This window comes from Salmo salar, chromosome 15 (genome assembly GCF_965601325.2).
Source record: "Salmo salar chromosome 15, fSalSal1, whole genome shotgun sequence".
In the NCBI taxonomy this organism is placed as follows: Eukaryota; Metazoa; Chordata; class Actinopteri; order Salmoniformes; family Salmonidae; genus Salmo; species Salmo salar.
Genome location: NC_138305.1, coordinates 100,844,701 through 100,869,905, shown reverse-complemented (window position 1 = coordinate 100,869,905; position 25,205 = coordinate 100,844,701). Strand labels below are relative to the sequence as shown.

Below are 25,205 nucleotides of genomic sequence, written 5' to 3'. Positions count from 1 at the left end.
ACCCAGACCATGAAAAACAGCCCCAGACCATTATTCCTCTTCCACCAAACAGTTGGCACTATGCATTGGGGCAGAGTCCAGAGTCCAATGGCGGCAAGGTTTACATCACTCCAGCCGACGCTTGGAATTGCGCATGGTGATCTTAGGCTTGCTTGGCCATGGAAACCCATTTCATGAAACTCCCGATGAACATTTGCGGCTGAGCCATTGTTGCAACTAGGCGTTTCCACTTCACAATAACAGCATTTACAGTTTATTGGGGCAGCTCTAGCCAATATTTGTCTATGGAGATTGTATGGCTGTGTGCTCAATTCTATACATCTCTCAGCAACCAGTGTGGCTGAAATAGCCAAATTCATTAATTTGAAGGGGTGCCCATATCCATTTGGCCGTGTAGTGTACATTTAGCCTCTTGTGAATTGAAGGAATCGTGTTTGTATTTTTCTTTTTTTCTTGGCCATTTTTTGGGGGAAGCCTGGCTTCCCTTGGCATCCATGAATACACCCCACTGTCTGTCTATATCTTGCCCTCTGTTGCTTCCCGAAGGCCTTCTCTCACTGACCCTCCATCTCCTCCAGTTCTCTTCTCTCCAATGCTTGAAGATCCGAGCCTGGAGCGCAGCCTCCGCGGCCAGTCGGCGTTCCACTTCCACATTGGAAAGGTTGTCCATCGGCAAATCAATTTTATACATTCTCCCTATAGTTTTGAACGGGGCTGTAGTTGGCTGAAAAGTTAAACAAAACAGATATTTGGTTGCTTTGGCATGTAAACCTTATAAAATGATTGCGGTCTGATATCAGTTAAACGGTATAATTGTATCAGTCAGTGTACTGACATTCGACATAAACATAAACGCTTGAAGTTTATTATGGCATTTTGATTAATCATAGCATGAAGATCTCGCGAGAAGTCGTTCCCTTACGCGCGCTCAGTGGTCTCCAATCCTGCAGGACTGGAAAATGGCGCATTGTTGTTGCGAGGTAATCGCGTTAGTTAGCCTGGCACACCGATCGATAATGTAACTTTTGATTATTTTTAACAAATATTTACAATTTGCGTGCATGGTACGAGTTCAATCGCTAGCTAGCATTAGCTGCTATCACAACAACACAGATTCTTTGTTTTCGCACAAGCGATCTGATCATAATGGGTTATTTGAAGCTGATAGAGATCGAAAACTTCAAATCTTACAAGGGCCGACAAATCATCGGCCCCTTTCACAAGTTCACTGCGATTATTGGGCCCAATGGATCCGGTAAGTTATGGTCAATATTGCAAGTATTCTATCTAGCTAATGCTTATTTTAGCGTTACAGCACTACTGGTAACGTTACTAGTTTAGCCGGGTTGTCTATTTGCTACATTTGTTTCAAGCTGCAATGCTTCAATACCTTGTTGACAATGACAGCAATGTTCATGCATATGAACCGTTGCATTTGAATTAATATTGGCTATAACTGTAGTTAGCCACGCCTCCATAATGTTTAGCTGGATAGCTAGCAATGGCCAACTTCGTTTTGCATGGCCAGGTGCACTGGTAGGTGGAGAGTTTTTGACCAATAAAATTGTGTAAAATGTGTAAACACTGCCTACTCGATGCACCGGGACATGCAAAACGAACTCGCCCTACACATTTCCTTCCCTGACAGTCACCCAGTCAGTAGGAACAAATAAATGAGAACTCACATGCATAAACATTAGAGCAGCACTTTTATTATGTAGTCTTAACCTAGCCAGCTAGTTACGTCCTTTTCCAAATCAACCATATTTGCAAGACTTGAATAGATAATTCACTGACCTCCCAGGCAAGTCCAACCTCATGGACGCCATCAGCTTTGTGCTGGCTGAGAAGACCAGTAACCTGCGTGTGAAGACTCTGAAGGACCTGATCCACGGAGCTCCCGTGGGGAAACCAGCAGCCAACAGAGCGTTTGTGAGCATGGTGTACCATGAGGACAGTGGAGAAGAGCGCACCTTCACCAGAATCATCATTGGTAAGCCACGGCTGTCCCCACTGATTTTCTCAACACAGATCCATTGGTAGAGAGAAACTGTGTGGTTAATGACACCTAACTCAATTTTGTCTGGTCCTCTTTGAAGATGTTTATATATCTGATGGCGCAAACAAGGTTGATATGCACATCCCAAACAAAAATATCCTGTAGATAAAAGTAAGGATCTGCGTCAGTCTGCATAACAACCATCTTCCATGTTGTCTGTGTGTGTCAGGCTCCTCCTCAGAGGGTCTGGCTGAGTACAGTGAAGAGCTTAGGACACACACAGTAATGCATATAATAATAGTTTTACCCCTTTTTATGCATGTCTTAGGCTCGTCGTCAGAGTACCGAATCAACAGTAAGGTGGTGAATCTGGCAGAGTACAGCGAGGAGCTGGAAAAACTAGGCATCCTCATCAAGGCCAGGAACTTCCTCGTCTTCCAGGTGAGATAACTCACACAGGGCTCCCGAGTGGTGCAGAGGTCTAAGGCACTGCATCTCAGTGCAAGAGGCATCACTACAGACCCTGGTTCGATTCCAGGCTTTATCACAACCGTCCGTGATTGGGAGTCCCATAGGGCGGCGCACAATTGGCCCAGCGTCGTCAATAAATAAATATGTAAATAGGAATTTGTTCTTAATTGACTTGCCTCGTTAAATAAAATAAACACACACACTCACACTAATATAGTCACAAGCAAACAAATGGTATAAATGAACACAAGCATTTTCTTGATCTTTGTTCACAATATATCACGCACATGCAAACGATTTACATAATTAAGCAGAATGTGTGTAGAGTTTTCTTATAACTGAATTAAAACTCTAGAGACCATTTGTCCATGGACCTCTCTTAACCTATGTATGACAGTGTTAGTAACCTTTGACCTCTGTGTATTCACCAATCAGGGTGCTGTGGAGTCCATAGCCATGAAGAACCCTAAGGAGCGTACCGCTCTGTTTGAGGAGATCTCCCGGTCTGGGGAGTTGGCTCAGGAGTACGACCGCAGGAAGAAGGAGATGGTGAAGGCTGAGGAGGACACACAGTTCAACTACCACCGCAAGAAAAACATTGCAGCGGAACGCAAAGAGGCCAAGCAGGAGAAAGAGGAGGTATGGGGGACACATCCTGTCTGGTAGCACCACATCCTGCTCTTTCCCTCTCCCCGTCACTCATGTTTTAATCTTCTGGTGGAAGTTCATACTGGGACTTTGAGAGTGAGATTGTTAGACTGACATACTCTCATCCCTTCCTCCATTCTTATAGTCCTTTGTTGTGGTTCTTATGACACACATTTTGTCACTATCATCTGACATTGAAGAAGACCAGTTGGTCAAAATGTTAGCCCTGTGAAATGGAATAAACATTTTCCTGTTTTTCACCTGAAAAAGGAAGTGCAGGGCTTGTTTTTTTCCTTCAATACACACACACACATTCACTTTCTGCCTCCTCCTCTCTAGGCTGAGCGTTACCAGCGTCTGAAGGACGAGGTGGTGAAAGCCCACATCCAGATGCAGCTGTTCAAACTGTATCACAATGATGCTGAGATCGAGAAGCTGAACCGCGAGCTGTCGCAACACAACAAGGGGATTGACAAGGACCGCAAGAAGATGGACCACGTGGAGGAGGAACTGAAGGAGAAGAAGAAAGAGCTGGGGAGGATGATGAGAGACCAACAGACTGTGGAGAAAGAGATCAAGTAAGTGGGGATGATGGATGGAGGGAGGGAGAAAGAGCTGGGGAGGTGATGAGAGACCAGCGAGTAGGGAGTGAGCGAGCGAGGGAAAGGAGGGATAGCTCGTGAGGAAGGAGCCTAAGAAATTGTGGAGATTTGATAGGCCAGGGGAAATAGTTGCCATTTTGGAAGTTAAAGAGGGAATATCGTACCCCCCCTTACAGGGAGAAGGACGCTGAGCTGAACCAAAAGCGACCCCAGTACATCAAGGCCAAAGAAAACACCTCCCACAAGATAAAAAAACTAGAAGCAGCCAAGAAGTCCCTCCAGAACGCCCAGAAGCTGTACAAGAAGAGGAAGGGGGACATGGATGAGTTGGAGAAAGAACAGGGCTCCGTGGAAATGGCCCGGCAGGAGTTCGACGACCGAATGGAGGAGGAGGCCCAGAGCCAGGGACAGGACCTCACACTGGAGGAAAATCAGGTTCGAGACTGGGAGCCTATGAAGAGTCATAAGGATTGTGGTGACTTTACTTTCATTAAGCCGATGACTATTATTTATTTAATCAACTAACTATGTTTAGTTGTTACCCGATTTTTTTATTTTTATTTTTTTAAATGAATCATATAACATTTAAACTCATTAGGATCTGGGGCACCACGAGAGCGGTTGTTTAAAGAGTTACCATCTCCAGCCGTACTCATGATTCAGTACTACACAAATTGGTTTAATTATTTTTTTACTAGCTAACTAAATAATAACACAGAATAAACATACACACTTAATACATGAGAAAAAGGTCCCTAGCAGACTGACAACATATGGCGGCTTGTTACACAGAAAATGAAGAGAGGGGTACAATTTAGAACTATTGTCACAGTAATCATATACATTTCACACAAACCGCCACCCGTTTGGAATCAGAAATCATGAATGTACTTACGTTATGTGTGAATGCCTTCGTTCGCCGTTTATCTCGGTCGGAACCAGCCCTACTTAGGAAGTTTGTTGGCCTTTCAGCGGCAAGCTTTTATGGCTCTGATTGTCCAAAATGGGTCTCCCTTTTCCCGTCTTCTACTGTTGTTCACTCTGGAAGATAGCCAGCTGTGTCGACTGTTCCCATTGGTGATGAGCGTTTTAGGGTACAGTGATTTGAAGAGTAGTACAGTAGGATGATTTGAAGAGTTCGCTTTTCTAGATATTTGACTCAAGACAGCTAATCAGCTGTACCAGTGATTGTCTGAGAGGGGAGTTCTCCTCTCTCCACCTCGTGTTAATAGTCAGAGTTTTAAACACTTTACACGCACAGAGCTGCAGCCTGGCAATGTTCTGGTCTAGTCTGGGAGGTGAGTTGATTTCCTTCACCTCGTGTTGAGGTTCAAAGTTCCAACCATTTAAAATGTTTCCTGGTCTAATGTTAATTTCTGTTACCAAGCTTTTTATGCACTCTGGCCGAAGGATAAGGTTCCGTCAGTCTGACACGCTCTCTGACCTCAGTCAGGGCGTGGCTACTTACTATGTACAGTTTATAGCAGATAGATTCTCTTGTACCTCCTAAAAATCACATTTCTAGCTTAACAAATACGTTCATAACTTTTCATATTTAATATACAATGTTAAGGATGGAGACTTCATACCTGTAGTGTAAATACTTTTCAAGTTACAGTATTTCCTTTATAACCTTTTTAATGACATCACAAAATAAAAACCAATATGACAGTTTATCTCTGACCATTGCCCATGTTCTTATGTTAGAAATATTGTTCCAGTATTCTTTTTTTAACAAAGAACATTCCTTGGTGGATTTTACTGGAGGGGAAAAGAAAGAGTCCTCTTTATGACAGGGTGTGAGCTGTCAACCCCCACCAGCTCCCTCCTCCCCTCTTCTGTGGGTGAGAGCGGTCTGGTTACTGTCAACCGTTGCCAAGCTGATCTGACCAATTGAATCCTCACAGGACAGTCATTTTGACAGTCATTAGCTTCATTATGATCTATGAAGGGTCATTAGGAGAGAAGCATGGAGGAGGTGGCCAAGAGCCAGGGACAGGATCTGGTGTATTTTTGGACCTCACACTAGAGGAAAACCGTGTGTTATGAAGGTTGCTGGTTCATATCCCAGGTTGGCCAGACTTACGATCACGCCAATAAATATGTAGGTGACCTAAGCAATAAGGCCAGAGGAGGTGTGATATATTTAAGCAATAAGGCCCGAGGAGGTGTGGTATATGGTCAATATACCACGGCTATGGGCTGTTCTTATGCATGACGCAACACAGAGTGCCTGGATACAGCCCTTAGCCGTGGTATATTGGCCATATTTCACAAACCCCCGAGGTGCCTTATTGCTGTTATAAACTGGTTACTAACAGTAAAAATAACTGTTTTGTCATACCTGTGGTATACGGTCTGATATACCACAGCTTTCAGCCAATCAGCATTCTGATTGGCTGGCTAGCTAACGGTAACCCCTGTATATAGCCTCGCTATTGTTATTTAACTGCTGCTCTTTAATTATTTGTTCCTTTTATTTCTTATTTATTATAGGTCTTTTTCTTAACTGCATTGTTGGTTAAGGGTTTGTAAGTAAGCATTTCACTGTTGTATTCGGCGCATTAGACAAATAACATTTGATTTGAACCATCCAGTAATATCTACTACTCTCCACCTCTTCCCCCTCCTTCCCTCCCCAGGTGAAGGTGTACCACCGTCTGAAGGAGGAGGCCAGTAAGCGGGCGGCCACTCTTGCCCAGGAGCTGGAGAAGTTCAACAGAGACCAGAAGGCAGACCAGGATCGCCTCGACCTGGAAGAGAGGAAGAAAGTGGAGACTGAGGTAAAGGATGCTGATACAGAATAAAGAGTTGTGCTCATTGGGGCACCCAACGGAAAAGTTGAAGGAGTGACCAAAGAGAGAGAAACGTTATTCAAATGTTCATCTGCAGGCAAAGATCAAGCAGAAGATCCGTGAGATAGAGGAGAACCAGAAGCGTATTGAGAAGCTGGAGGACTACATTACCACCAGCAAGCAGTCTCTGGATGAACAGAAGAGAATGGAGGAGGAGCTGACTGAGCAGGTGGAGGGGGCAAAGAACAGGATCGACGAGATCAACCTGGAACTCAATCAGGTACTGGAACGCTATCTGTCAATCATTCAATCAGTCATTGATTGATACTGAAACATATTGGGAAAGACAAAACATGTTGTGTTGACATTACATGATAGCTGTATCACAAATGCCAATCTGGGGAAAAAAACAGAATCTTATCATTTCAGTTTTGCTGTTATGGATTTTCTAGCAAATGGCAAGTCCCTGGATCCTGTCATATACATGGTTTGGGCTGAGGACATTAAGAAATGTGATTGACAGCCTGTCTTTCTGTGTCTGTTCCCTAGGTGATGGAGCAGCTAGGAGATGCCAGGATTGACAGACAGGAGAACAGCAGGCAGGCACGCAAAGCAGAGATCATGGACAGCATCAAGAGACTGTACCCCGGATCTGTGGTAAGACCTGGAGGCTAGCATAGGGTAACGCAGAGTTAGCTGTAGAGGCTTGGGGTCAGAGGTTAGCATAGGGTAACGACAGAGTTGTCTGTAGAGGCTAGCATAGGGTAACGACAGAGTTGTCTGTAGAGGCTAGGGGTCAGAGGCTAGCATAGGGTAACGACAGAGTTGTCTGTAGAGGCTAGCATAGGGTAACGACAGAGTTGTCTGTAGAGGCTAGGAGTCAGAGGCTAGCATAGGGTAACGACAGAGTTGTCTGTAGAGGCTAGCATAGGGTAACGCAGAGTTGTCTGTAGAGGCTAGGGGGTCAGAGGCTAGCATAGGGTAACGCAGAGTTGTCTGTAGAGGCTAGGGGTCAGAGGCTAGCATAGGGTAACGACAGAGTTGTCTGTAGAGGCTAGGGGGTCAGAGGCTAGCATAGGGTAACGACAGAGTTGTCTGTAGAGGCTTGGGGTCAGAGGCTAGCATAGGGTAACGACAGAGTTGTCTGTAGAGGCTAGCATAGGGTAACGACAGAGTTGTCTGTAGAGGCTAGCATAGGGTAACGACAGAGTTGTCTGTAGAGGCTAGCATAGGGTAACGACAGAGTTGTCTGTAGAGGCTAGGGGTCAGAGGCTAGCATAGGGTAACGACAGAGTTGTCTGTAGAGGCTAGCATAGGGTAACGACAGAGTTGTCTGTAGAGGCTTGGGGTCAGAGGCTAGCATAGGGTAACGACAGAGTTGTCTGTAGAGGCTAGCATAGGGTAACGACAGAGTTGTCTGTAGAGGCTAGGAGTCAGAGGCTAGCATAGGGTAACGACATAGTTGTCTGTAGAGGCTAGCATAGGGTAACGCAGAGTTGTCTGTAGAGGCTAGGGGGTCAGAGGCTAGCATAGGGTAACGCAGAGTTGTCTGTAGAGGCTAGGGGTCAGAGGCTAGCATAGGGTAACGACAGAGTTGTCTGTAGAGGCTAGGGGGTCAGAGGCTAGCATAGGGTAACGACAGAGTTGTCTGTAGAGGCTTGGGGTCAGAGGCTAGCATAGGGTAACGACAGAGTTGTCTGTAGAGGCTAGCATAGGGTAACGACAGAGTTGTCTGTAGAGGCTAGCATAGGGTAACGACAGAGTTGTCTGTAGAGGCTAGCATAGGGTAACGACAGAGTTGTCTGTAGAGGCTAGGGGTCAGAGGCTAGCATAGGGTAACGACAGAGTTGTCTGTAGAGGCTAGCATAGGGTAACGACAGAGTTGTCTGTAGAGGCTAGGAGTCAGAGGCTAGCATAGGGTAACGACAGAGTTGTCTGTAGAGGCTAGGAGTCAGAGGTTAGCATAGGGTAACGACAGAGTTGTCTGTAGAGGCTAGGGGGTCAGAGGCTAGCATAGGGTAACGCAGCGTTAGCTGTAGAGGCTTGGGGTCAGAGGCTAGCTAAAGCAAACCTGAGATCATGGAGAGGGTCAGGAGACTGCACACCAAACCTGTGGAAGGATCACTGGAGGCTAACAGCTAGCATATAGTTACCACACCGTTCCCTGTAAAGGCTAGAGGCTACCAGACAAAGCAGAGAGCATGAAGAAACTCTACCGCAGATCTGTGGTGGGACTGGATGCTGGCACAGGACAACCACAGAGTTCACTTTCTATGCCTGTCAATGTCAATCAATCACATTTATTTTATAAAGCCCTTTTTATATCACCAGTTGTCACAAAGTGCCTATACAGAAACCCAGCCTAAAAGAGGAAGCAATGCAGATCTAGAAGCACGGTGGCTAGGAAAAACAGGCCATTACTCTGTGCCGGGTGGAGATTATAAGAGTACATGGCCAATAAGGCCAGATCATTCTTCAAGATGTTCAAACTTTCATAGATGACCAGCAGGGTCAAATAATAATCACAGTGGTTATAGAGGGTGCAACAGGTCAGCACCTCAGGAGTAAATGTCAGTAGTCTTTTCTTAGCTGAGTATTCAGAGGTGGAGACAACTGGTCCAGTAGAAACACGGTCTCTTTCTCTGTTCTACTCTCCTTACACCTGTTCTCTGTTCTACTCTCCTTACACCTGTTCTCTGTTCTACTCTCCTTACACCTGTTCTCTGTTCTACTCTCCTTACACCTGTTCTCTGTTCTACTCTCCTTACACCTGTTCTCTGTTCTACTCTCCTTACACCTGTTCTCTGTTCTACTCTCCTTACACCTGTTCTCTGTTCTACTCTCCTTACACCTGTTCTCTGTTCTACTCTCCTTACACCTGTTCTCTGTTCTACTCTCCTTACACCTGTTCTCTGTTTTACTCTCCTTACACCTGTTCTCTGTTTTACTCTCCTTACACCTGTTCTCTGTTTTACTCTCCTTACACCTGTTCTCTGTTTTACTCTCCTTACACCTGTTCTCTGTTCTACTCTCCTTACACCTGTTCTCTGTTCTACTCTCCTTACACCTGTTCTCTGTTTTACTCTCCTCACACCTGTTCTCTGTTCTACTCTCCTCACACCTGTTCTCTGTTCTTCTCTCCTCACACCTGTTCTCTGTTCTAGACATGTTTCTTCTTTTGGAATATTGATAATATATGCCATTTAGCAGACGCTTTTATCCAAAGCGATTTCCAGTCATGCGTGCGAAGCGCCATGCTCTACTAACTGAGTCATCAGAACATTGAAGTCATCGTGAAATGGTTTTTACATATTCCAATGCTATCGTTCTCTCCCCACGCCCTCCCTCCAGTATGGCCGTCTGATCGACCTGTGTCAGCCCACTCAGAAGAAGTTTCAGATCGCTGTGACCAAGGTGCTGGGCAAGAATATGGACGCCATTATCGTGGACTCAGAGAAGACCGGTAGAGACTGTATCCAGTACATTAAAGAGCAGAGAGGAGAGCCGGAGACCTTCCTGCCCCTCGACTATCTGGAGGTACGATGCTAAGAATGGATGGATGGATGGATGAATGGATGGATGAATGAGTCTGCATCCAGTACATCAAGGAGTAGAGCGGAGAGCCGGAGACCTTCCTTCAACCTTGTCTATTTGGAGGTAAAACACTGGGGAAGACTGCGATTAATGGGACTGGTCGCACTTACATAGGGTGGAATCCTAACAGTTACCTCCGTCTTTACTGTCCGGGTCTCTGTCTGGTTGTGTCAGTCTTTACTGTCCGGGTCTCTGTGTGGTTGTATCAGTCCTTACTGTCCGGGTCTCTCTGTGGTTGTATCAGTCTTTACTGTCCGGGTCTCTGTGGTTGTATCAGTCCTTACTGTCCGGGTCTCTCTGTGGTTGTATCAGTCTTTACTGTCCGGGTCTCTGTGGTTGTATCAGTCTTTACTGTCCGGGTCTCTGTGGTTGTATCAGTCCTTACTGTCCGGGTCTCTCTGTGGTTGTATCAGTCTTTACTGTCCGGGTCTCTCTGTGGTTGTATCAGTCTTTACTGTCCGGGTCTCTCTGTGGTTGTATCAGTCTTTACTGTCCGGGTCTCTCTGTGGTTGTATCAGTCTTCTGCCGGGCCGGGGACGTCCCGTCCGGGTCTCTCTGTGGTTGTATCAGTCTTTACTGTCCGGGTCTCTCTGTGGTTGTATCAGTCTTTACTGTCCGGGTCTCTGTGGTTGTATCAGTCCTGTCCGGGCCGGGGACGTCCGTCCGGGTCTCTCTGTGGGTTGTATCAGTCTTTACTGTCCGGGTCTCTCTGTGGTTGTATCAGTCTTTACTGTCCGGGTCTCTCTGTGGTTGTATCAGTCTTTACTGTCCGGGTCTCTGTGTGGTTGTATCAGTCCTTACTGTCCGGGTCTCTCTGTGTGGTTGTATCAGTCTTTACTGTCCGGGTCTCTGTGTGGTTGTATCAGTCTTTACTGTCCGGGTCTCTCTGTGGTTGTATCAGTCTTTACTGTCCGGGTCTCTGTGAGGTTGTATCAGTCTTTACTGTCCGGGTCTCTCTGTGGTTGTATCAGTCTTTACTGTCCGGGTCTCTCTGTGGTTGTATCAGTCTTTACTGTCCGGGTCTCTGTGTGGTTGTATCAGTCTTTACTGTCCGGGTCTCTGTGTGGTTGTATCAGTCTTTACTGTCCGGGTCTCTGTGTGGTTGTATCAGTCCTTACTGTCCGGGTCTCTGTGTGGTTGTATCAGTCTTTACTGTCCGGGTCTCTCTGTGGTTGTATCAGTCTTTACTGTCCGGGTCTCTCTGTGGTTGTATCAGTCTTTACTGTCCGGGTCTCTCTGTGGTTGTATCAGTCTTTACTGTCCGGGTCTCTCTGTGGTTGTATCAGTCTTTACTGTCCGGGTCTCTGTGGTTGTATCAGTCTTTACTGTCCGGGTCTCTGTGGTTGTATCAGTCTTTACTGTCCGGGTCTCTGTGGTTGTATCAGTCTTTACTGTCCGGGTCTCTGTGTTGTGTCTCCAGGTGAAGCCTACAGATGAGAAGCTGCGTGAGCTGCGTGGAGCCAAGCTGGTGATCGATGTGATCCGCTATGAGCCGCCTCACATTAAGAAGGCCCTGCAGTACGCCTGTGGTAACGCACTGGTCTGTGAGAACGTAGAGGACGCTCGACGCATCGCCTTCGGAGGGCCCTACAGACACAAGGTACAAACACATGGACACACACACACACCTTCACTGGTTGATTGAAAGTTATGCAACCTAACAAAATGTATTTTTCTGTCTGTCCATCCATCTATCACTCTCACGCTCTCTCTCTCTCCATCCTCTCTCTCCCTCATCCTCTCTCTCCATCCTCTCTCTCCCTCTCTCTCTCTCTCTCTCCATCCTCTCTCTCTCTCCCTCCACCCCCCCCCCCCCCCTCTCTCTTTCCATCCTCACTCCCCCTCTCTCTCTCCAGACGGTGGCCCTGGACGGTACTCTGTTCCAGAAGTCTGGTGTGATCTCGGGTGGAGCCAGTGATCTGAAGGCTAAGGCCAGGCGCTGGGATGAGAAGGCTGTGGACAAACTCAAGGACAAGAAGGAAAAACTCACTGAGGAACTCAAGGTAACCTGTCTCTAAAAATGTTATAGGCCTGTACAATGAATTGGGGTTTGTGTATATAGTTTCTTTCCTGAAAAGCACATGATTCTGGGTGCTGATAAGCCAGTGCTGGACTTGTTTACCCTCCGTTCATTGACTACTGTGTGTGTGATGTATCTGTGCAAAATATACTAAACTAATTTAGTATCAGAAATCTGTGGAGGATGCTCACTACATTATCCACAATGCACCTCTCTTGTGTCTACAGGAGCAAATGAAGGCTAAGAGGAAGGAGGCAGAGCTGCGTCAGGTCCAGTCTCAGGCCCACGGCCTCCAGATGAGACTGAAATACTCCCAGAGTGACCTGGAACAGACCAAGACCCGACACCTCTCCCTCAACATGCAGGTATGGAGGTGTAGCAACACAGTGGGCCACAGCACAAAGTGTCAGTTGGTTTTGTAACTTGAGGCTGTGGACCAACGTGTCTCTAAGTGCCCGTTTGTGTTTCCATGATGACCTATAATTGGTCATTAAGAGTCATCAATCAACTAATAGTAGTAGTGGTGTTAGGTGTGATTCATTAGACTCAAGTCATTTTCCCACCTCCTGTAGGAGAAGTCCAAGCTGGAGAGTGAGCTGGCTAACTTCTGCCCTCGCATCAACGACATCAAGAGGATCATCCAATCACGTGAGAAGGAGGTCAATAATCTGAGAGACCGTATGAACGTTGTGGAAGACGAGGTGTTCATCGAGTTCTGTAAGGAGATTGGCGTTAGGAACATCAGAGAGTTCGAGGAGGAGAAGGTCAAGAGGCAGAACGAGATCGCAAAGAAACGGTGAGTCTCTCATCATCCCCTATGGGTCAATATGAACCAAGTCAACCTGTTTTTAATGCACTGCAGATGTCCATTTTGTGACTCGCCTGTCTTTCAGTTTCTCTGGGTAGTTTGACCTAACATCAGCCATTTTGAGCCTAGTCTGTCACTCAGTTTTTCTGAGTTTGTTGACCCTTTACATTATCCAGTTCATGCCTTGCCTTTAGCCTGTCTCTCAGTTTCTCTGAGTGGGTTTACTTAGCTAACGTTGTCCATTTTGTGTCTCTTTGTGTCCTCTAGGCTGGAGTTTGAGACCCAGAAGACTCGTCTGGGCATCCAGCTGGACTATGAGAAGAACCAGCTGAAGGAGGACCAAGAGAAGGTCATGATGTGGGAGCAGACCGTCAAGAAGGACGAGACCGAGATAGAGAGACTAAAGAAGGTAAGACAAGGCTGAGATACAGACTCAAGAAGGTAGAGATACTATGGCAATATATAACCTCTCTACCTTCTTAAGACTCAAACGTAAACGGCTTCTAAACGACAGTGCGTTCAGAAAGTATTCACATCCCTGGACTTTTTCCACATTTTGTTGTGTTACAGCCTGAATTTAAAATGGATTGAATCCAGATGTTTGGTCAGTGGCCTACACACAATACCCCATGATGTCAAAGTGGAATTATATTTTACAAATTAATAAATAAAGGAAAAGTTGAAATGTCTTGAGTCAATAAGTATTCAACCCCATTTGTTATGGCAAGCCTAAATAAGTTTAGGAGTAAAAATTTGCTTAACAAGTTGCATGGACTCACTCTGTGTGCAATAATGTTTAACATGATTTTTGAATGACTACCTCATCTCTGTACCCCACACATACAGTGCATTCGGAAAGTATTCAGACCCCTTCACTTTTTCAACATTTTGTTATGTTATGGCCTTGTTCTAAAATTGATTCAATTGTTCAATATTCACACAATACCCTATAATGACAAAGCAAATACAGGTTTTTAGAAAAAACTGAAATATCACATTTACATAATTATTCCAGAGATGTTCGATCGGGTTTTCAGCTGTGCTAACATAATTGCAAAAGGGTTTTCTAATGATCAATTAGCCTTTTAAAATGATTAACTTGGATTAGCTAACACAACATGCCATTGGAACACAGGAGTGATGGTTGCTGATAATGGGCCTCTGTACGCCTATGTAGATATTCCATAAGAAAATAAGCCGTTTCCAGCTACAATAATCATTTACAACATTAACAATGTCTACACTGTATTTCTGATCAATTTGATGTTATTTTAATTGACAAAAAAAATGTGCTTTTCTTTCAAAAACAAGGACATTTCTAAGTGACCCCAAATCCATTTTGAATTCAGGCTTATACTACATTTTGGACACGACAAAATGTGGAATAAGTAGAGAAGTAGGATGAATACTTTCTGAAGGCACTGTAAGTCTGTGTCCCGATTCGCTACCCTTCTCCTGAAATGTGCAATTGCACACTCCTGCTCATGGATTTAACAATCGTGGATTTAACAATCATGGATTTAACAATCTCCTGCCAACCACCCTCCACCAATCCAATGCTTTTAAATCCATGACGAGGAAATGTTGGGACGCGGCCTAAATTCTCAGACCGATGGCGTCAATCAAATGTGTCATTTCTTTCTTTGTTGGTCAGATTGGAAGAGGCGGTTTTAACCATTTTCTCCCTGTGTTTCCCAGGAGGAGCACCGCCACATGAAGACCATAGATGAGACCATGTCCCAGCTGCAGGACCTGAAGAACCAGCACCTCACCAAGAAGTCAGAGGTCAACGACAAGAACCACCAGATGGAGGAGATACGTAAGAAACTAGGAGGAGCCAACAAGTAAGTCTCAAAGTTTAGACACGCCCAGGCACACAAACCAAACCCTCATCCTCTTTTTTCCACCCATTTCTACAAGGAACTTTTTTTTTACTTACTACATTGCTTTATTTATGTGTTTTAAGAAAAAAGAACAGTTGTAGCGTTGCCATTTTGTTTCAGTGTTTGACAACTGTTTGTGTTTACCTCAGGGAGCTGACTCAGAAAGATTGCTACTAGTTTGTAGCATTGTAGTTTGGCATTGTTTGACCAATGTGTTATTTCCACAGGGAGCTGACCCAGCTGCAGAAAGAGGTGACGGCCATCGAGACCAAGCTGGAGCAGAAACGCAGCGACCGCCACAACCTGCTGCAGGCCTGTAAGATGCAGGACATCAGACTGCCGCTACGCTCTGGGACCATGGACGACATCGGCCAGGGAGAGGTGCTAAACACACTCTTTATTTCTCTCGCTCTCTCTTGCTCCCTTCTGACCAGTGTTTGGTAGTGTCGTGTCTTTGGGGTACCATTAAACTGAAGACATGTTTATCAATTAACTCCCTGTAATTATTATCACGAGATTAAACTGATGAATCGTTTAATTGTAATTAACTAGGAGATCGGGGCACCAAGGAAAATATTCCGATTACAAAGCTATAATTTTCCTAATATAACTTTCCTATATTATAACATTATATATTATATTCTGTTATAGTATAGGCCGATTATCTTCTGGTTTAAATGGTGTATTTTACCTCGCGTCCAGTCTCATTCCAAACGTCGTAAATTGTTGTATCTGCACGAACCCAGTCTTTACTAAGAGTCATCCATATATCAATTGTCTTAAAATCATTTATTTACTAAACTAAGTAATTCACATAAAGTATACAAACAGTAATTATCATCACAAAGAATTGGTAGAGTAATGTGCCCTAGTGGCTAACAGGCATGGCTGGTGTCTTGTAGAACAATGGGTCATAAAATGTTCAGCTGAGGAGGTACACAGAGTTCATTAATATTAACAATTGACAATTGAACGCTCACTCATTCGGGAACAATTGCAATCAATATATATTTACGCTCAGTGTGTCGTCGGGATCCTTGTTGGAGCGTCGTTCTGTTGGAGAGTTTCTCTCTCTCTCTCTCTCTCTCTCTCCTCTCTCTCTCTCTCCCGGTTAGAATGTATCTTTCAAAGCGACATTCATTAATGTCGTTATAGAATGGATGTTTCGTTGGTCTTCGCGTTCAATGATATAATTTACTTAGCTGCAGACTAATAATTAATATCAAAGACTTGTTCTTATTCTGTCGGTATCGATAGTCTAAAAGTTAACCACGTGGTATAGTTCACTTTCAGTAGAGTACTTGGATGGTCAAACCTATTGGCCAACTCGCAATGGAGTGGAGGCCGGGTCTGAAGAAAGTAAATCAGGGTGGGTTTTATAGTGAACATGTCACATGACGCCTGGTCCTGTCTGTGTCCCTGGGGGCGTGCCGATGACTGAGTTAAGCTTGGTACAGAAATACAATTCTATCACATTAACATCAGTACATAGCATCTCAATGTATTACAAATAGCTTTATCCTTATTAATACATTTTATACAACCATGTGGATGCAAGTCTCATCGCTGAGGCTATTATATAAACCGTTTTATGGTAATATGGCTATATTGTCTCTTCTGAGTATCACAAAATTGTACCAAGCGGACCAGTTCGTAGCTGGATTCTTCACCAATCTTTCATACCTTCTCCAGAACACAAATGTCACTCAGTTCCCCAATTCTGTGAGTTGGAAGAATTTCCTGTGTCTCTCTATGGGCCATGTGGCCAGAGACTCTTCTCTGGAATTTTACCACTCCTTCACACAGGGACTGGGTGGGGGGAGGTAGGTTGGGGGATGGTGCAAGGGGGAGGGGGTCAACTGTCCTCCCTGTACTCAAAGAGGCCAACGTCATAACAGTAGGTTACTTTCTAAATGTAATCTGTTACTAAATTACCTGTCCAAAATTGTAATCAGTAACATAATTTTGGGATTACCCAAACTCAGTAACGTAATCTCATTACATTCAGTTACTTTTAGATTACTTTCCCCTTAAGAGGCATTAGAAGAAGACAAAAATGTATGTTAATAATTGAACGACATCTATTGCAGGATAAATCAATGTTAAAGTTTACATAGCTGGCTATACATGGATGTTAAATTTTACTTTATGGGTTGGTTATGTAGGCTTCTTCTAACCCACCGCTTTCTACTACATATAATAATACGATTGAATTATATCTTTACATTAAATAAAAATAATTGTGCGAGCTTGAGCATGTGTCCATTAGGCCTATGGATGCATTTTCTTTAATCAGCATGATTTAGATTGAGCAATAAAAGCCTTACTTTTATTCCATAGGCTGGGATCAGCAGTATGCAGCTGTTGCAAGAGCGCATTTTTCACTGGCTGTCCACTGGTTTCAAAAACAATGATTAGATAGGCAGCTTAAACTTCAACTATCATTGGGTTCAAATATACAGTTGAAGTTGGAATTTTACATACACCTTAACCAAATGCATTTAAACTCAGTTTGACAATTCCTGACATTTAATCCTAGTAAAAATTCTCTGTTTTAGGTCAGTTAGGATCACCACTTTATTTTAAGAATGTTAAATGTCGGAATAATAGTAGAGAGAATTATTTCTTTCAGCTTTTATTTCTTTCATCACATTCCCAGTGGGTCAGAAGTTTACATACACTCAGTATTTGGTAGCATTGTTTAACTTGGGTCAAACGTTTCAGGTAGCCTTCCACAAGCTTTCCACAATAAGTTGGGTGAATGTTGACCCATTCCTCCTGACAGAGCTGGTGTAACTGAGTCAGGTTTGTAGGCCTCCTTGCTAGCGCATGCTTTTTCAGTTCTGCCCACAAATTTTCTATGGGATTGAGGTCAGGGCTTTATGATGGCCACTCCAATACCTTGACTTTGTTGTCCTTAAGCCATTTTGCCACAACTTTGTAAGTATGCTTGTGGTCATTGTCCATTTGGATGACCCATTTGCGACCAAGCTTTAACTTCCTGACTGATGTCTTGAGATGTTGCTTCAATATATCCCCATAATTTTCCCGCCTCATGATGCCATCTATTTTGTGAAGTGCACCAGTCCCTCCTGCAGCAAAGCACCCCCACAACATGATGCTGCCACCCCCGTGCTTCACGGTTGGGATGGTGTTCTTCGGCTTGCAAGCCTCCCCCTTTTTCCTCCAAACATAACGATGGTCATTATGGCCAAACAGTTTTATTTTTGTTTCATCAGACCAGAGGACATTTCTCTGAAAAGTACGATCTTTGTCCCCATGTGCAGTTGCAAAATGTAGTCTGGCTTTTTTATGGCGGTTTTGGAGCAGTGGCTTCTTCCTTGCTGAGCGGCCTTTCAGGTTATGTTGATATAGGACTCGTTTTACTGTGGATATAGATACTTTTGTATCTGTTTCCTCCAGCATCTTCACAAGGTCCTTGCTGTTGTTCTGGGATTGATTTGCACTTTTCGCACCAAAGTACGTTCATCTCTAGGAGACAGAACACGTCTAGTTCCTGAGCGGTATGACGGCTGCGTGGTCCGTGGTACCTTCGGGCGTTTGGAAATTGTTCCCAAGGATGAACCAGACTTGTGGAGGTCGACATTTTTTTTCTTCTGAGGTCTAGTCTGATTTCTTTTGATTTTCCCATGATGTCAAGTAATGAGGCACTGAGTTTGAAGGTATGCCTTGAAATACATCCACAGGTATACCTCCAATTGACTCAAATGATGTCAATTAGCCTATCAGAAGCTTCTAAAGCCATGACATCATTTTCTGGAATTTTCCAAGCAGTTTAAAGACACAGTCAACTTAGTGTCTGTAAACAATTGTTGGAAAAATTACTTGTGTCATGCACAAAGTAGATGTCCTAACCGACTTGCCAAAACTATAGTTTGTTAACAAGAAATTTGTGGAGTGGTTGAAAAACAAGTTTTAATGACTCCAACGTAAGTGTATGTAAACTTCCAACTTCAACTGTACATTTAGATTTGTGAACAGCTATCCACAACTACCACAATCCGTAAGGGTCAAATAGTTAAATGAGAGAGCAGCAGTGTGATTCAACAATAAGTGATATCTGTGTCGCCGTAGACTACACCGCTGCTGTCATCCTTATGTCCAAGCGTTTATCCAAGTTGGATAATCTTTGGATGCCGACAGCAGTCGCACCATTGGAAGACATACCTTGGACTGTAGCCTACAAAAGCCTAATCCTGCTCTTTTCTGCAATCCATCAAACACAATTGGTGTTTCATCATAGTGGTCTCTGACTTGTGGTCAGACTCGCTCAGGTGGAACAACCTTAAACTCGCGCCTTTTTTCAATGCTGATTTGAATGTGATTGAGAAACAGATAAGTGTCAAATATGTTTTTCTGCAAACATCCTTTCTGAATTTAAAAGTAATCCTCGAAGTAATCATCTAGTTTTTCAAAGTATCTGTTATCTGATTACAATATTTTTGCTTGTAAAGTAACAGATTACAGTTAAAAAAAAATTGTAATCCGTTACTCCCCAACCCTGCTTCCAACCGACCTGACTTGACTGCCTCACTGTGTTCTCTCTCTCCCCCTCTAGGGGAGCTCCCAGCAGGAGGAATCTAACAGCAGTCAGAGAACGTCCAGTACTGTCCTGGCTAAAGAGGCTCTCATAGAGATAGATTACAGCAACCTGTCTGAAGACCTCAAGGTAAGAAGAACACACAGTGCGTATCTCAGAGCATCGTAGCACCATTAGGTGCAAAAACTTGACTTACCCAGTTGCGGCCCACTTTTTGGAAGCAAACCACTCGATTTCGTCTCTGCGTTATATTGGCATCGAACATGTCACCCTCCCTAGGAGAGGGGGTGACCTTGATAATTAATTGTCAAAACGAGAGGCTGCCTGGATCTTTAATTTAAAGACCCTTGCTCCCTTCGGTCTCAACATAGACTTTGATCTGAAGCCATTCTTGTGATTATTGTGACTTTGCCATTGTAATTGTTTGTAAGCTTGTGTAGTCTAAAATTAATCTTTGTATGCCATTTTAATATTTGAGAATTAACCAATGATATTAGGCCACACTTGGCCATGATTACAGACACCTGTGTGTTTTTTGACACTATATAAATGACTCATCTCGCAGTGTGTGTGATCATACCCTGATGAAGACAGCTTGGCTGTCCAAACGTTGGATATTACATTTTTGCATCTGAGCTAGAGTGTGCGGCTCTCCTTTATTTTCAAGAAGTACACACATGCCTGAACCCTGCATACTAAGGCTGTGTCTGGGAGTGTGCAAGTGGAGACGTGTGGAGAATTGGGACATAGTTTCTCTCTCCACATAGACTCAGACTCTATATCTGTGTGTACTGTAGCTGTTTCAGTCATGATTCAATACCCAGCAATAAGGTTGTTTTAGGTGAGTTTGAAATGCAGTGTGAGCCGAGGATATGAGTCACTTAACGTGTGTGTGTCTTTGTTTGCGTGCCTGTGTGTGTGTGTGTGTGTGTGTGTGTGCACTTTCTCAGGATGCGCTTGCAGAGGATGAGATCAAAGCAGAGATGCACACACTGCAGCAGCGTCTCAATGAGCAGCAGTCTATACTGCAGAGGATCAGCGCACCCAACATGAAGGCTATGGAGAAACTAGAGTCTGTCAGGGACAAGTTCCAGGAGACCAGCGATGGTAAGAAGGAGAGAGGAAGAGGACAGGGTTTAGTTAGGTGTGGAACCCAACATGAAGACCATGGAGAAACTAGTCTGTCAGAGACAAGTTCCAGGAGACCAGCGATGGTAAGAAGGAGAGAGGAGGACAGGGTTTAGTTAGGTGTGGAACCCAACATGACGACCATGGAGAAACTACAGTCTGTCAGGGACAAGTTCCAGGAGACCAGCGATGGTAAGAAGGAGAGAGGAGGACAGGGTTTAGTTAGGTGTGGAACCCAACATGACGACCATGGAGAAACTAGTCTGTCAGAGACAAGTTCCAGGAGACCAGCGATGGTAAGAAGGAGAGAGGAAGAGGACAGGGTTTAGTTAGGTGTGGAACCCAACATGAAGACCATGGAGAAACTAGTCTGTCAGAGACAAGTTCCAGGAGACCAGCGATGGTAAGAAGGAGAGAGGAGGAGGACAGGGTTTAGTTAGGTGTGGAACCCAACATGAAGACCATGGAGAAACTAGTCTGTCAGAGACAAGTTCCAGGAGACCAGCGATGGTAAGAAGGAGAGAGGAGGAGGACAGGGTTTAGTTAGGTGTGGAACCCAACATGAAGACCATGGAGAAACTAGTCTGTCAGAGACAAGTTCCAGGAGACCAGCGATGGTAAGAAGGAGAGAGGAGGACAGGGTTTAGTTAGGTGTGGAACCCAACATGAAGACCATGGAGAAACTAGAGTCTGTCAGGGACAAGTTCCAGGAGACCAGCGATGGTAAGAAGGAGAGAGGAGGACAGGGTTTAGTTAGGTGTGGAACCCAACATGAAGACCATGGAGAAACTAGTCTGTCAGAGACAAGTTCCAGGAGACCAGCGATGGTAAGAAGGAGAGAGGAGGAGGACAGGGTTTAGTTAGGTGTGGAACCCAACATGAAGACCATGGAGAAACTACAGTCTGTCAGGGACAGAGGAGGAGGTGGGGGAATTGAGAAATGTAGAACCCAGGCTTACACTTGGGTCTAGAGACATGGGCTAACTTAATCCCTCCCTCTCTCTCACTGACTGTATGAAATGTTACTGAAACAAGAAAGAATGTATAATTATTGCATAATGTGTTCATGATGATCTATTCTGTATTCCAGAGTTTGAGGCGGCCCGTAAGAGAGCCAAGAAAGCCAAGCAGGTGTTTGAGCAGATCAAGAAGGAGAGGTTTGACCGCTTTAACGCCTGTTTTGAGGCTGTATCCACCAACATCGATGAGATCTACAAAGCCCTGTCACGCAACAGCTCTGCCCAGGTATCACTCTCTGTGACCAGATAGCATATCGTTTTGTCCTATTGGGTTGAGTCAAATGGAGTGTCCTTGGCAGGGGCTGACTTTTAAACGGTTAACTGTGTTCCCAGAAGAAACTAAATTTAACTTATTCAAAATAATGTACAAAAATTGGGACTAAAAGTTCTGCTTTTAGTCTAAAGAAATAAAACCATCAGCTTTTAATTGTGAGCGAGACAACTATTCCTTCTTGGATGTTGTGATATTTGGCTGCACCTGTGTGTACATGTTGGTTAAATATCTGTCTACCCCCAGGCCTTCCTTGGGCCAGAGAACCCTGAGGAGCCTTACCTGGATGGGATCAACTATAACTGTGTTGCCCCTGGAAAGAGGTTCAGACCCATGGACAACCTGTCTGGAGGGGAGAAGACTGTAGCCGCCCTGGCTCTGCTGTTTGCCATACACAGCTACAAGCCTGCCCCATTCTTCGTCCTGGATGAGATTGATGCTGCTCTGGACAACACCAACATCGGCAAGGTGTCTAAAACCCTGCTGCAAAAACTAAATTTTAATCTCATGAAATGTCCATACTTAATACCCCCCCCCCCCCCCATTTTGCCCTCAGAACAGCCTCACTTCATCAGGGTATGGACTCTACAAGGTGTTGAATGCGTTCCACAGGGATGCTGGCACTTGTTGACTCCAATGCTTCCCACAGTTGTATCAAATTGGCTGGATGTCCTTTGGGTGGTGGACCATTCTTGATACCTACGGGAAACTGTTGAGCGTGAAAAACCCAACAGCGTTGCAGTTCTTGACACATTTTTATTTTTTAGTCTTGCCCTTTCACCCTCTGAATAACACACATACACAGTGTATTCTCAACAAGTGACATCAATAAGGGATCATAGCATCTGGATTCACCTGCTCATTCTGTCATGGAAAAAGCACGTAATCTTAGTGTATAAAGGGGATAGGTTGGAAATAGGATGCCATTTCAGACGTGCCTCATGTTATTGTTATGTCTAACAGAGTTGGAGATTTTGTAGGTGGCCAACTACATCCCTTATGTAATGACCATGCTGTTATGTCTAATACTGTCCATCTATACAGGTGACCAGAGCCATATATTTAGAAAGTTGGGCCAACTATAAGAATGGATGCCATGTTGGCGCCTTCGAGCGTTCCATTTATCCATTCATGACGAGAATTTAGAATATTGTATTTATCATTGCTTTATTATTCAGTGGACTGCTGTTGGTCAATATTGCCCAGGGGGTGCTAACATGGCTGCCAAGGAATGTAGGTAAATAAATGCATCATAATGCAGAAACCTCAACGTCCTGACTCTTTAAATATATCACTCTGCAGGTGGCCAACTACATTAAGGACCAGTCAGTGAATACTCAGGCTATAGTGATCTCTCTGAAGGAAGAGTTCTACACCAAGGCTGACTCGCTCATAGGGGTCTATCCAGAGGTATGCTCACACACAAGCACCGCATAAACATAAGATGCAACACACCTATCCATAAATCCTTTTTTTGAATTTTGCATAAAAACAATACTTTCCATAAGACTGTCTTTACATTTTCTCTCACATATTAGATAATAAAATGTAGTTGTGTGCTAGCTGTTTTCTATGAAATAATGGCAAAACTGACAGCACTCCTCCCCCCCACAGCAAGGAGATTGCGTCATCAGCAAAGTACTAACCTTTGACCTGTCTGTGTACCATGATGCCAACCCCAATGAGTAGAACCCCAACGAGCAGAACATCACTCGGAGGAGAGGAGCGAAATTAAATGACAGGCATACCTTTTAACTCATTGGCATTTTGACACTCTGCTTGGTCAACTGAACCATGGTTGTATTCCTTAATGCAGGCAACTGAAAACGTTTTAAAACATTTTGTAACTGACAATGGAAATGAGTGTTTTTTTAAAGTCCAGCTAGTCCCTCGCTGTTTCTGCCCATTTTCTACCTCTTTTTTTTTTAAACTCACTGAAATGTATGTATCTGAAATCCTGGTAAGTACAGCCTGCTTGGGCATTTTTCATTTATTGTGCTACTTTCATTATCTGATTTGTGTTAGAATTGGAAAAGCCTTAGGTCTCATTTGATGTCTGCTTCATTGCCAGTCGGATGTCATCTGATTCCCCCCAAGTCGAACTAGCTTGGATCCAAACTGAGTTGTTCTGGTTGTTTCACTTCTTCACGATGTGGTTCAATGTCAGCAATGCCTATGGTTATCATTTCTCTGCCTTTTGCCTAAGATCAAGTGTAGTATCAAGTCAGGAATGGCTAGTTGGTTTCACCAACAGGAATGGCACCAAATAAGAGGTTTTTGTACAATGTACAACCATAAAGAAAAACAACCCAAGGAAATACCTTTGCAGTGTTGGAGAAAAACAGTATAATACCTTTCTCAGTGTTGGAGATGGAGAACCTGTCGAGTTTGAGGTGGATGAAGAGAGCAGACACACATTTGGGCCCTGTGTTTTGCGCAATTATCTGCCACAGCAAGATTTTATCGTGTATTTTAAGGGTTATTTTGAAATGAGAATGCACCAAAAATGAAAGCTATTGTCTGAGGATGGTGCTGGACCATCTGACCTAAAATAAAAGGGGACAGTTTGATGAAAAAGCTTTAGATGAAGGTTAAAATCCAGGCATGTCACATGACTGTGCAAAATACAGGACCCTACTTATTTTATACTGTTTAATGATCTTTAATTGCATCGAGTACATTACAAACTGTCGTGAGATAATCATGGAACTCCATTAGGGTGACCAATATCATTTTATCACCTAAATAGAGGTGACAACTGGTGAACATCACTTTAAAATGATCATGAAAAGCAATTATTACCTTAGGCTTTGCTAATAATGTGTTTCTACTGTAGCACGTCTAGGTACATCTGTTTCTAGCAGAAAGTTCCTATCCAATCTTTATGAATTGTATTATCACTTTTGGACAATTTATTTAGGGTATAAAGTTATTAGTAGCTGAGTACCATTGATTTGGGGAAGTGATGTCTGCTTTTGATAGTGGCTTTGAAAGTGTCCCATGGCATTTATTTTTAATCAGTCCAAGACATATGGGGTAACTCCAGTTATGGGTCAATCCTGCTTCAGAAATGTTGCGTATTCCATTGACAGTGGATTGATTATTTTCAGTTAATAAACACAACTATTTTAGAACTTGTGTGTTCCAATTGAGTAGCAGTAGCAGCAGCAGCATGACCTTTGTCATGTTATTCTGCAGCAAATGTTATCATATTGTTCAGCACAATTCAAGCGAACTCATCTGTTGTTCTGCGATGCACTCCAGAAAGGACTACTCTGGTGGACTGGCTAGGTTCACTCACTCATGATATTTCTTAGTATTTATTGATATCTAACGATATTATATATTTTTGGAGGGGTTTTTAATTAGGGTCCTCTTTAGATGTTGTGAAAGCAGCAGCTGCTCT

At 44.0% G+C, this 25,205-nt stretch overlaps 1 protein-coding gene across 1 annotated transcript; it reads left to right on the top strand.

The window, feature by feature from the left end:
• The first annotated feature begins 921 nt into the window (after nt 1-921).
• LOC106572714 (structural maintenance of chromosomes protein 1A) lies at nt 922-24,933 on the top strand. Its single transcript, XM_014147143.3, has 23 exons — nt 922-1,255; nt 1,805-1,993; nt 2,328-2,440; nt 2,906-3,109; nt 3,458-3,696; nt 3,897-4,155; nt 6,363-6,503; nt 6,613-6,795; nt 7,065-7,172; nt 9,867-10,052; nt 11,530-11,709; nt 11,966-12,112; nt 12,357-12,494; nt 12,702-12,925; nt 13,205-13,346; nt 14,636-14,781; nt 15,048-15,201; nt 19,400-19,510; nt 20,332-20,488; nt 21,600-21,754; nt 22,046-22,267; nt 23,102-23,209; nt 23,414-24,933. Exons 1-23 carry the CDS (start codon nt 1,147-1,149, stop codon nt 23,486-23,488), a joined length of 3,690 nt encoding a protein of 1,229 aa, XP_014002618.1. The 5' UTR covers nt 922-1,146; the 3' UTR covers nt 23,489-24,933.
• Nucleotides 24,934-25,205: the final 272 nt, after the last annotated feature.